The sequence below is a fragment of the Hyla sarda genome, chromosome 5 (genome assembly GCF_029499605.1).
Source record: "Hyla sarda isolate aHylSar1 chromosome 5, aHylSar1.hap1, whole genome shotgun sequence".
Taxonomy (NCBI): Eukaryota; Metazoa; Chordata; class Amphibia; order Anura; family Hylidae; genus Hyla; species Hyla sarda.
In genome coordinates, this window is record NC_079193.1 from 372,055,089 (window position 1) to 372,068,459 (window position 13,371).

At 41.0% G+C, this 13,371-nt stretch overlaps 1 protein-coding gene across 3 annotated transcripts in view; it reads right to left on the reverse strand.

The window, feature by feature from the left end:
* COL22A1 (collagen type XXII alpha 1 chain) overlaps positions 1-13,371 on the reverse strand; it is a 395,576-nt gene that overhangs the window by 131,283 nt on the left and 250,922 nt on the right. For all 3 annotated transcript variants that reach the window (XM_056522812.1, XM_056522815.1, XM_056522813.1), the window contains 4 exons: positions 12,785-12,838; positions 8,993-9,046; positions 6,396-6,449; positions 5,343-5,396 (listed from right to left, as the gene is read on the reverse strand). In XM_056522812.1, coding sequence (XP_056378787.1) covers positions 5,343-5,396; positions 6,396-6,449; positions 8,993-9,046; positions 12,785-12,838 — 216 coding nt within the window. The remainder of the gene's footprint in view (positions 1-5,342; positions 5,397-6,395; positions 6,450-8,992; positions 9,047-12,784; positions 12,839-13,371) is intronic.

The following is a 13,371-nucleotide window of genomic DNA, read 5'->3' on the forward strand; positions in this document are numbered from 1 at the left end:
AATAAAATTATGCAAAAAATATTATAATAATATAATTAATATAATTAATAATAATAATAATATTATTATTAGTGCATTTATAATAATAACAATAATAATAACATTTATAATAATAATAATTAATATTATTAGTGTATTAATAATAATAATAATAATAATAATTATTATTATTATTATTATTATTATTACATTTATAATAATAATAATAATAGCAGTAACAATATTAGTAAAACATCCAAAATAGTGAAATTCAACAATTTAATAAAATAATTGTCTGCTGCCACCTAGTGGTCATGTGTATAATTACATCCCATGCACTGCAGATCCTCTCAATAGTAATGGTCAGTGTTGGTCAGTGTTTTCCAACCAGTGTGTCTCCAGCTGTTGCAAAACCACAACTCCCATCATGCATCATAAGAACCCATGTGAATTCTTCAGAATTATTTTTTCCTCCCCAGACATTGTAATTAGAGATGAGCGAACTTACAGTAAATTCAATTCGTCACGAACTTCTCGGCTCGGCAGTTGATGACTTATCCTGCATAAATTAGTTCATCTATCAGGTGCTCCCGTGGGCTGGAAAAGGTGGATACAGTTCTAGGAGACTCTTTCCTAGGACTGTATCCACCTTTTCCAGCCCACCGGAGCACCTGAAAGCTGAACTAATTTACGCAGGATAAGTCATCAACTGCCGAGCTGAGAAGTTCGTGACGAATCGAATTTACTGTAAGTTCGCTCATCGCTAATTGTAATGAAAAACTCTTTATCCTAAGTGGGATGATAGGTAGGTTTGTGCGGCTAAGTGATTTTATTTTGGGTTCGTACACAGTCATTTATTCGGTAAAATACAGCTAAAAATACTAACTAAAATAATACTTATCAGCCCAGACATGTATAGAGGCGCCACATCTATCTCATCCATAGAGCAGTCTGTATAGAGGCGCCACATCTATCTCATCCATAGAGCAGTCTGTATAGAGGGGCCACATCTATCTCATCCATAGAGCAGTCTGTATAGAGGGGCCACATCTATCTCATCCATAGAGCAGTCTGTATAGAGGGGCCACATCTATCCCATCCATAGAGCAGTCTGTATAGAGGGGCCACATCTATCCCATCCATAGAGCAGTCTGTATAGAGGGGCCACATCTATCCCATCCATAGAGCAGTGTATATAGAGGCGCCACATCTATCTCATCCATAGAGCAGAGTATATAGAGGGGCCACATCTATCTCATCCATAGAGCAGTGTATATAGAGGCGCCACATCTATCTCATCCATAGAGCAGTGTATATAGAGGGGCCACATCTATCTCATCCATAGAGCAGTGTATATAGAGGGGCCACATCTATCTCATCCATAGAGCAGTGTGTATAGAGGGGCCACATCTATCTCATCCATAGAGCAGTCTGTATAAAGGGGCCACATCTATCCCATCCATAGAGCAGTCTTTATAGAGGGGCCACATCTATCTCATCCATAGAGCAGTCTGTATAGAGGGGCCACATCTATCTCATCCATAGAGCAGTCTGTATAGAGGGGCCACATCTATCTCATCCATAGAGCAGTGTATATAGAGGGGCCACATCTATCCCATCCATAGAGCAGTCTGTATAGAGGGGCCACATCTATCTCATCCATAGAGCAGTGTATATAGAGGGGCCACATCTATCTCATCCATAGAGCAGTGTGTATAGAGGGGCCACATCTATCTCATCCACAGAGCAGTGTGTATAGAGGGGCCACATCTATCTCATCCATAGAGCAGTGTATATAGAGGGGCCACATCTATCCCATCCATAGAGCAGTGTATATAGAGGGTCCACATCTATCTCATCCATAGAGCAGTGTATATAGAGGGACCACATCTATCCCATCCATAGAGCAGTGTATATAGAGGGGCCACATCTATCTCATCCATAGAGCAGTGTGTATAGAGGGGCCACATCTATCTCATCCATAGAGCAGTCTGTATAGAGGGGCCACATCCATCTCATCCATAGAGCAGTGTGTATAGAGGGGCCACATCTATCTCATCCATAGAGCACTCTGCATAATGGGGCCACATCTATCCTATCCATAGAGCAGTGTATATAGAGGGGCCACATCTATCTCATCCATAGAACAGTGTATATAGAGGGGCCACATCTATCCTATCCATAGAGCAGTGTATATAGAGGGGCCATATCTATCTCATCCATAGAGCAGTGTGTATAGAAGGGCCACATCTATCCCATCCATAGAGCAGTCTGTATAGAGGGGCCACATCTATCCCATCCATAGAGCAGTCTGTATAGAGGGACCACATCTATCCAATCCATAGAGCAGTCTGTATAGAAGGGCCACATCTATCCCATCCATAGAGCAGTGTATATAGAGGGGCCACATCTATCCAATCCATAGAGCAGTCTGTATAGAGGGGCCACATCTATCCCATCCATAGAGCAGTCTGTAAAGAGGGGCCACATCTATCCCATCCATAGAGCAGTCTGTATAAAGGGGCCACATCTATCCCATCCATAGAGCAGTCTGTATAAAGGGGCCACATCTATCCCATCCATAGAGCAGTCTGTATAGAGGGGCCACATCTATCCCATCCATAGAGCAGTCTGTAGAGAGGGACCAAATCTATCCAATCCATAGAGCAGTCTGTATAGAGGGGCCACATCTATCCCATCCATAGAGCAGTGTATATAGAGAGGCCACATCTATCTCATCCATAGAGCAGTTTGTATAGAGGGGCCACATCTATCCCATCAATAGAGCAGTCTGTATAGAGGGGCCACATCTATCCCATCCATAGAGCAGTCTGTATAGAGGGACCACATCTATCCAATCCATAGAGCAGTCTGTATAGAGGGACCACATCTATCCCATCCATAGAGCAGTGTATATAGAGAGGCCACATCTATCCAATCCATAGAGCAGTCTGTATAGAGGGGCCACATCTATCCAATCCATAGAGCAGTCTGTATAGAGGGGCCACATCTATCCCATCCATAGAGCAGTCTGTCTAGAGGGGCCACATCTATCCCATCCATAGAGCAGTCTGTATAGAGGGGCCACATCTATCTCATCCATAGAGCAGTCTGTATAGAGGGGCCACATCTATCCCATCCATAGAGCAGTATGTATAAAGGGGGCACATCTATCTCATCCATAGAGCAGTCTGTATAAAGGGGGCCACATCTATCCCATCCATAGAGCAGTCTGTACAGAGGGGCCACATCTATCCCATCCATAGAGCTGTCTGTATAAAGGGGCCACATCTATCTCATCCATACAGCAGTCTGTATAAAGGGGCACATCTATCCCATCCATAGAGCAGTCTGTATAAAGGGGCCACATCTATCTCATCCATAGAGCAGTCTGTATAGAGGGGCCACATCTATCTCATCCATAGAGCAGTATGTATAGAGGGGCCACATCTATCCCATCCATAGAGCAGTATGTATAGAGGGGCCACATCTATCCCATCCATAGAGCAGTATGTATAGAGGGGCCACATCTATCCCATCCATAGAGCAGTCTGTATAGAGGGGCCACATCTATCTCATCCATAGAGCAGTCTGTATAGAGGGGCCACATCTATCTCATCCACAGAGCAGTGTGTATAGAGGGGCCACATCTATCCCATCCATAGAGCAGTCTGTATAAAGGGGCCACATCTATCTCATCCATAGAGCAGTCTGTATAATGGGGCCACATCTATCCCATCCATAGAGCAGTCTGTATAGAGGGGCCACATCTATCCCATCCATAGAGCAGTCTGTCTAGAGGGGCCACATCTATCTCATCCATAGAGCAGTCTGTATTGAGGGGCCACATCTATCCCATCCATAGAGCAGTCTGTAAAGAGGGGCCACATCTATCCCATCCATAGAGCAGTCTGTATAGAGGGGCCACATCTATCCCATCCATAGAGCAGTCTGTATAGAGGGGCCACATCTATCCCATCCATAGAGCAGTGTGTATAGAGGGGCCACATCTATTCCATCCATAGAGCAGTCAGTATAGAGGGGCCACATCTATCCCATCAATAGAGCAGTCTGTATAAAGGGGCCACATCTATCCCATCCATAGAGCAGTCTGTATAGAGGGGCCACATCTATCTCATCCATAGAGCAGTCTGTATAATGGGGCCACATCTATCCCATCCATAGAGCAGTCTGTATAGAGGGGCCACATCTATCCCATCCATAGAGCAGTCTGTAAAGAGGGGCCACATCTATCCCATCCATAGAGCAGTCTGTATAGAGGGGCCACATCTATCCCATCCATAGAGAAGTCTGTATAGAGGGGCCACATCTATCCCATCCATAGAGCAGTCTGTATAGAGGGGCCACATCTATCCCATCCATAGAGCAGTCTGTATAGAGGGGCCACATCTATCCCATCCATAGAGCAGTGTGTATAGAGGGGCTACATCTATCCCATCAATAGAGCAGTCTGTATAGAGGGGCACATCTATCCCATCCATAGAGCAGTCTGTATAGAGGGGCACATCTATCCCATCAATAGAGCAGTCTGTATAGAGGATTCATATCTATCCCCTCCTATGACATGAATAATGGTAATAGCATTTACAATATTTACACTGTATGGCAGTATTATTCAGTTACAGTACTGTGGTAATAATTTGTCATGTTATGGCTGTAGTCTTTATCCAAACATTATGGTGTGGTTGTATTTGTATTTGGGGATTTGGAATGAAGGTATAGCAATCGGTCACTGCAGCATTACTTAGGCTGCATTGACATTTCGGTTTTACACTACGGGTGGCAGATCCGGCTGGGGGAGGGGCAAACCGTGCGCTCCCGTACCCCAGTCTGATCAGCGCTGAACTCCATTCACTTTAATGAGCCGAATGGAATCAAACGGCCACTCTGGTCGGCTCATTTTTAACCCATAACCATTTTTGTGACCGGACCTAAAACCGTAGTATACTACGGTTTTAGGTCCCGTCACAAAACTGGATACGGGTCAAAAATGAGCCGACCGGAGTCACCGTTTGACTCCGGTCGGCTCATTAAAGTGAATGGAGTTCAGCGCTGGTCCGGCTGAGGTACGGGAGCGCACGGTTTGCCCCTCCCCCAGCCGGATCCAGCACCCGTAGTGTAAAACCGAGATGTGAATGCAGCCTTAGTCGTGCTATAGAAATATCAATATTTGTTCACTAAATTGCTTATTTATGATGGGGACAATAATTTTGTGATGGGTGTAGAATGAGAGATGTAGTTTCACAAACAGCCTGAGAGCCACAGATGCTTAATTGTCTAAAAAACAACCCCACTGCTCAAGTGACAATGTGGGGGCACTGTACAAGTGGTCTCTAACTTACCCTTGGACCGGTCAGTCCTGGAGTTCCATCTAAGCCGCGTTCTCCTTGTTCCCCCTACAAAGAGAGAGATGTTAGTATGGAGTAAGATATAGATGTAATATAACAATGTGATAACATGGCAATAAGGAAATGTCATCTATTACATCTATCCCATCCATAGAGCAGATAAAGAGGGGCCACATCTATCCCATCCATAGAGCAGTATGTATAGAGGGGCCACATCTATCCCATCCATAGAGCAGTATGTATAGAGGGGCCACATCTATCCCATCCATAGAGCAGTCTGTATAGAGGGGCCACATCTATCCCATCCATAGAGCAGTCTGTATAAAGGGGCCACATCTATCCCATCCATAGAGCAGTCTGTATAGAGGGGCCACATCTATCCCATCCATACAGCAGTCTGTATAGAGGGGCCACATCTATCCCATCCATAGAGCAGTCTATATAGAGGGGCCACATCTATCCCATCCATAGAGCAGTCTGTATAGAGGGGCACATCTATCCCATCCATAGAGCAGTCTGTATAAAGGGGCCACATCTATCCCATCCATACAGCAGTCTGTATAGAGAAGACTCATCTATTCCATCCATAGAGCAGTCTGTATAAAGGGGCCACATCTATCCCATCCATAGAGCAGTCTGTATAGAGGGGCCACATCTATCCAATCCATAGAGCAGTCTGTATAGAGGGGCCACATCTATCCCATCCATAGAGCAGTCTGTATAAAGGGGCCACATCTATCCCATCCATAGAGCAGTCTGTATAAAGGGGCCACATCTATCCCATCCATAGAGCAGTCTGTCTAGAGGAGACTCATCTATTCCATCCATAGAGCAGTCTGTATAGAGGGGCCACATCTATCCCATCCATAGAGCAGTCTGTATAAAGGGGCCACATCTATCCCATCCATACAGCAGTCTGTATAGAGGGGCCACATCTATCCCATCCATAGAGCAGTCTGTATAGAGGGGCCACATCTATCCCATCCATAGAGCAGTCTGTCTAGAGGGGCCACATCTCTCCTGTCCAGAACGTCAGATGCGTTTTACCTTTTGTCCAGGTTTTCCATCTACACCATCGGCTCCATCTTTTCCAGTTGATCCCTAATAATTAGATAGACACTGGGTCATTTGAACAAACTTTGCATTGATACAAGTGAATATGAGAAACTCTCTTTATATTCATGGAAGTGAGAACTATGAAGGGAATTTATCAAAGCTGGTAAGTGACTTTTTTTTGCTTATTTTATGCGCATAAATTGTCGCATGTGCGCCAAAGCAACTTTTTGTGCGACTTTTTGAGGGTAAGCAAGTTTTGTTAAAATTCCTAGGTAAGCAAGTTTTCAATTTTTCACTTTGCAGTAGTAGTGAATTTATTATAGCGACATTCGCAAAAAAAAGTCACACGGAAGTAAAAAATACCGCACAGCAAAGCAAATAAAATCCTGTCTTTAGAAACTTGCTTTGTGAGGTAATTTTCAAAGTTTGACTTTCGTGTGCAAAATTTACCACTGCCGTGTGACATTATGATACATTTTGAGCAAGAAAGAAAAACCAAAGCAGAAAAGAAACTACTTATATAATGGCTTTCTGAAGTAACCTTCCCCCCTATGTCATCCTGGGTTCTACTGGTGTAGGAAATCCTTAATAACAATGGAATAGTCTTTATATTGTTCAGGCACAGGAGGAAGAAGTGAAAGGCACAAGAAGTGGCAGACACAGGAGAAGGGAGTGACAGGCACAGGAAGAGGAAGTGACAGGTACAAGAAGAGGAAGTGAAAGGCACAAGAAGAGGAACTGGCAGGCACAGGAAGAGGGAGTGACAGGCAGAGGAAGAGGAAGTGACAGGCACAAGAAGAGGAAGTGGTAGTCACAGGATGAGGAAGTGAAAGGAAAAGGAAGTGACAGGCACAGAAAGAGAAAATGACAGGCACATGAAGAGGAAGTGAAAGGCACAAAAAGATGAAGTGGCAAGCACAGGAAGAGGAAGTGACAGGCAAAAGAAGAGGAAGTGAAAGGCACAAGAAGAGGAAGTGGCAGGCATAGGAAGTGACAGGCACAAGAAGAGGAAGTGAAAGGCACATGAAGAGGACGTGGCAGGCCCAGGAAGAGGAAGTAACAGGCACAGAAGGAGGAAGTGGTAGTCACAAGAAGAGGAAGTGGGAAGCACAGGAAGTGAAAGGCACAGGAAGAGGGAGTGACAGGCACATGAAGAGGAGGTGACAGGCAAAAGAAGAGGAAGTGGTAGTCACAGGATAAGGAAGTGACAGGCACAGAAAGAGAAAGCGAGAGGCATATGAAGAGGAAGAGACAAGCACAGAAAGAGGAAGTGACAGGCAAAGGAAGAGGAAATGACAGACACAGGAAGATGATATGACAGGCAGAGAGAGAAGAAAGGGCAGATGCAGGAAGGAGAAGTGACAGGCATAAAATCAGGACATGACAGGCACAAGAAGAGGAAGTGAAAGAAAAAGGAAATGACATACACACGAAGAGGAAGTGACAGGGAGAAAAAAAAGGAAGTGACAGGAAGGCAGCTGATCATAGGCAGCTCGTTTAATTCCTGTCATTATAGGTCTGTTTAGAGCAGCATGTAGGATGTTAGTGTGTGGTCTGTGAAGTAACACAATGGCTGGCATTCTATCAGTATTTAGTCTAACTTATTGTTTGTATTACATGTATTATGGCTTGTATTATTTAATCACTATGGTTTGTGTTACAATGGAACTAGGAATAGTTATTCTACTAGAACCATTATACAGTATATGCATTACTTATAAGATTATTCTACTCTTACTCCAGGTAACACTGGAGAAGGACTCTGCATGGGCCCCATCTATTCCGTGTGCACCAACTAAAGGTACCCAAAGGATGCTAGGGTCAAGATTAGAGTGGGCTGCTGGTGTTATTTGGTGGGTGAGACCTATATACATCTTTAATTTGTCTGATTTTTGTGAACTATTGTGCCTTACTGTTTTTCTTTATGCAATACAAAGTTAGGGCTATAGATGGACACCCCCAAAAACCTGTTACATCTATAGAAGTGTTCCCCAACCAGGGTACCTTATGTCAATTTGTGCAAAGGTCGGGCTGACTAGAGGGGGGGGGGGTAGGAGGGAGGGGTCTGTAGATTAATAGAGGATTTATTAGAAGCACCCTGGCTGGGAAATACTATCAATCTGGTAGATAGTGTTATGTGGGACACGAGTATATGGTGTACGCAGGGTGGTTCCTATATCTTTATTCATTGTGCACCTTGAAACGAGTCAAAGTGATGACATATAATGGAGCACTGAGACTCCAAAATGATCATGTTTTAAAAGTTTCCATACTATTTTTCGAATAGCAGCATCTTAACGTTTTGGCAGGGGCGTAGCTATAGAAGTCGCAGAGGTAGCAGTCGCACCGGGCCCTGGTGCCTAATGGGGCCCCAAAGCATAAGAGATCAGTATTATAATTGGCATATGGGGCCCTGTTGCAGATTTAGCATCGGTGCCCAAAAGCTACAAGCTACGCCTCTGCCCTCCCAACTTATCTTTCCAACTTGTACAAGCGCTATATAAGTGGCAATATTGAGTGTGGGTCCATATGGTGCAAAGGGTAAAAACCTAAATTGCCTTTGTCCAATATCTTTTCTGTATACTTACCGGGGGCCCGATCTTTCCAGGTTTTCCAGTGAATCCGATCTCACCCGGCAATCCCTAAAAAAAAAAAACAAGAACAGATAAAGAAGGAACTATAAAGTGACCGCTATAGTACAGACGTCACCAAGGATTGTAGGAATAGTATCTCAGCCCTGAATAAAACACTTATATCAGGTAACGACGGTAATGTATTATCTAATGTGTGAGTCACCTGTGTGGGCAGAGGGGCCCTGACAGCTCAGAGAGACCAAGGCTGTAACAGCCTGAGCCAACGCATTTCACCTGTAACTTATTCATTATGTCACTGATCCCTTATACATAAGATCATCACATATTTCCACACAGTGTAGAAAAAAAAATAGACAACCAGATGTTAACCCCACAAAACCATAGACTGCATTATAGTGGTTATATTCTTGTATATAGGAGCAGTATTATAGTAGCTATATTATTGTATATAGGAGCAGTATTATAGTAGTTATATTCTTGTATATAGGAGGCAGTGTTATAGTAGTTATATTCTTGTATATAGGAGCAGTATTATAGTAGTTATATTCTTGTATATAGGAGCGGTATTATAGCAGTTATATTCTTGTATATAGGAGCAGTATTATTCGTAGTTATATTATTGTATATAGGAGCAGTATTATAGTAGTTATATTCTTGTATATAGGAGCAGTATCATAGTAGTTATATTCTTGTATATAGGAGCAGTATTATAGTAGTTATATTCTTGTATATAGGAGCAGTATTATAGTAGTTATATTCTTGTATATAGGAGCGGTATTATAGTAGTTATATTCTTGTACATAGGGGCAGTATTATAGTAGTTATATTCTTGTATATAGGAGCATTATTATAGTAATTATATTCTTGTATATAGGAGCAGTATTATAGTAGTTATATTCTTGTATATAGGAGCAGTATTATAGTAGATATACTCTTGTATATAGGAGCTGTATTATAGTAGTTATATTCTTGTACATAAGAGACAGTATTATAGTAGTTATATTCTTGTATATATGAGCAGTATTATAGTAGTTATATTCTTGTATATAGGAGCAGTATTATAGTAGTTATATTCTTGTATATAGGAGCAGTATTATAGTAGTTATATTCTTGTATATAGGAGCAGTATTATAGTAGTTATATTCTTGTATATAGGAGCATTATTATAGTAGTTATATTCTTGTATATAGGAGCAGTATTATAGTAGTAATATTCTTGTATATAGGAGCAATATTATAGTAGTTATATTCTTGTATATAGGAGCAGTATTATAGTAGTTATATTCTTGTATATAGGAGCAGTATTATAGTAGTTATATTCTTGTATATAGGAGCAGTATTATAGTAGTTATATTCTTGTATATAGGAGCAGTATTATAGTAGTTATATTCTTGTATATAGGAGCAGTATTATAGTAGATATATTCTTGCATATAGGAGCATTATTATAGTAGTTATATTCTTGTATATAGGAGCAGTATTATAGTAGTAATATTCTTGTATATAGGAGCAATATTATAGTAGTTATATTCTTGTATATAGGAGCAGTATTATAGTAGTTATATTCTTGTATATAGGAGCAGTATTATAGTAGTTATATTCTTGTATATAGGAGCAGTATTATAGTAGATATATTCTTGCATATAGGAGCATTATTATAGTAGTTATATTCTTGTATATAGGAGCAGTATTATAGTAGTAATATTCTTGTATATAGGAGCAGTATTATAGTAGTTATATTCTTGTATATAGGAGCAGTATTATAGTAGTTATATTCTTGTATATAGGAGCAGTATTATAGTAGTTATATTCTTGTATATAGGAGCAGTATTATAGTAGATATACTCTTGTATATAGGAGCTGTATTATAGTAGTTATATTCTTGTACATAAGAGACAGTATTATAGTAGTTATATTCTTGTATATATGAGCAGTATTATAGTAGTTATATTCTTGTATATAGGAGCAGTATTATAGTAGTTATATTCTTGTATATAGGAGCAGTATTATAGTAGTTATATTCTTGTATATAGGAGCATTATTATAGTAGTTATATTCTTGTATATAGGAGCAGTATTATAGTAGTTGTATTCTTGTATATAGGAGCAGTATTATAGTAGATATATTCTTGCTTATAGGAGCATTATTATAGTAGTTATATTCTTGTATATAGGAGCAGTATTATAGTAGTAATATTCTTGTATATAGGAGCAGTATTATAGTAGTTATATTCTTGTATATAGGAGCAGTATTATAGTAGTAATATTCTTGTATATAGGAGCAGTATTATAGTAGTTATATTCCTGTATATAGGAGCAGTATTATAGTAGTCACATTCTTGTATATGGGAAAAGTATTATAGTAGTTATCTTCTTATATATAGGAGACAGTATTATAGTAGTTATATTCTTATGTTTAGGGGCACTATGATAGTAGTTACCAATAAGTAACCACTCAATCTGGTGAACTTGTACTTTGTTTTTCTCTATGCCGACTATATGATGGATTTCTGCTCCTGGCACACGTAGTAAATGGCATTGCTGTTACGTGATGCAGGACACGAGCTGAGAAGATTGCTGTATTGATTTCCAAATATATGTAAATACTCTGCACAAACGCTGATAATTCTCTGGTTCACGTCCAGGCTGAGCCGGTTCTTTGCCAAATGAACTAATCACGGAGATAATTCTCATTATCGCTCCAATGTTAGAGGAATAATTGAAAAAGAAAAGATGACTGGCAGACACTTATATTCATTGTCCCCTTTGTTTTTTATACATAAAACAGATGTAGACATCTTCAGTGATACAATCTAAATACTGCATTTCACCACTTATGTCACCACCTGTGATGTCACCGCCTGTGATGTCACCATTTATTATGTCACCACCTGTGATGTCACCACTTATTATGTCACCACTTGTGATGTCACCACTTATTATGTCCCCACTTGTGATGTCACCACTTATTATGTCACCACTTGTGATGTCACCACTTATTATGTCACCACTTGTGATGTCACCACTTATTATGTCACCACTTGTGATGTCACCACTTATTATGTCCCCACTTGTGATGTCACCACTTATTATGTCACCACTTGTGATGTCACCACTTATTATGTCACCACTTGTGATGTCACCACTTATTATGTCACCACTTATTATGTCACCACTTGTGATGTCACCACTTATTATGTCACCACTTGTGATGTCACCGCCTGTGATGTCACCATTTATTAGGTCACCACCTGTGATGTCACCACTTATTATGTCACCACTTATTATGTCACCACTTGTGATGTCACCACTTATTATGTCCCCACTTGTGATGTCCCCACTTGTGATGTCCCCACTTGTGATGTCACCGCCTGTGATGCCACCGCCTGTGATGTCACCACCTGTGATGTCACCACGTGCGATGTAACCGCTTACAATGTCATCTGTGATGTCATAGCTTTGTGGTGATCTCACTGCATTTTTTCTTTTTTTCCTTAGGCTTTGTTTATTTTTGTTTATTTTTGGGTTGTGATGGGGGTTATTTATTCTTAGGATAGTATGTATCATGGCTACTTTTTTACACATATTTGATGAATTCATGGGACCTTTCGCCATCATAATCTACTGTGTAACGCAGTGTTTCCCAACCAGTGTGCCTCCAGCTGTTGCAAAACTACAACTCCCAGCATGCCCGGACAGCCAAAGGCTGTCCGGGCATGCTGAAAGTTGTAGTTTTGCAATATTTGGAGGCACACTGGTTGAGAAACACTTGTGTAACATAACACTTACCTGGAGGCCTGTAGGGCCTAGAGGTCCGGCAGGTCCTGGTGGTCCCGGGGGTCCCTGAAAAAAAAAAAAAAAAGGTCATGGCAAGTTATACTGTCACAAATGTTATGTTCTGATTAGTTACTGTTTTAATTTGGCCCTAAGTACTGATGGACAAATTGTTGGGATACTTGGGAGCGCCTATTGCTGCTGGGAGAAAAAGGTAGGTAGGAATTGATACAGATGTAGTTTTTATTTTGCAACAATAGAGGGAGCTCAAGTACAAGACTTGCGTTACAAGGATAAATATGAAGTGGTGTAATGTTGTTCTGGTCTTTTTCCATTCATCTTCATGGCATCGGACGAGGCTTATTTTCCCCGCTATGGGCTAATCTGGAAGGGATGTTATTGTTGTGCTCAGAACCCTTTTACAATGTAGTCTCATAGACAAAGAGAAAGAAGAATCTGCAGCTGCATATCCCTCCTCTGCCATCATTTACAAATATTTATGGGGGCTAAAGGGTTACTGCACACTTACATATTTCTGCATTTATATCTATGTAACCCCCTTGGATTACTGTTGTGTCCTCACCCTGCAAATACACAAGGTG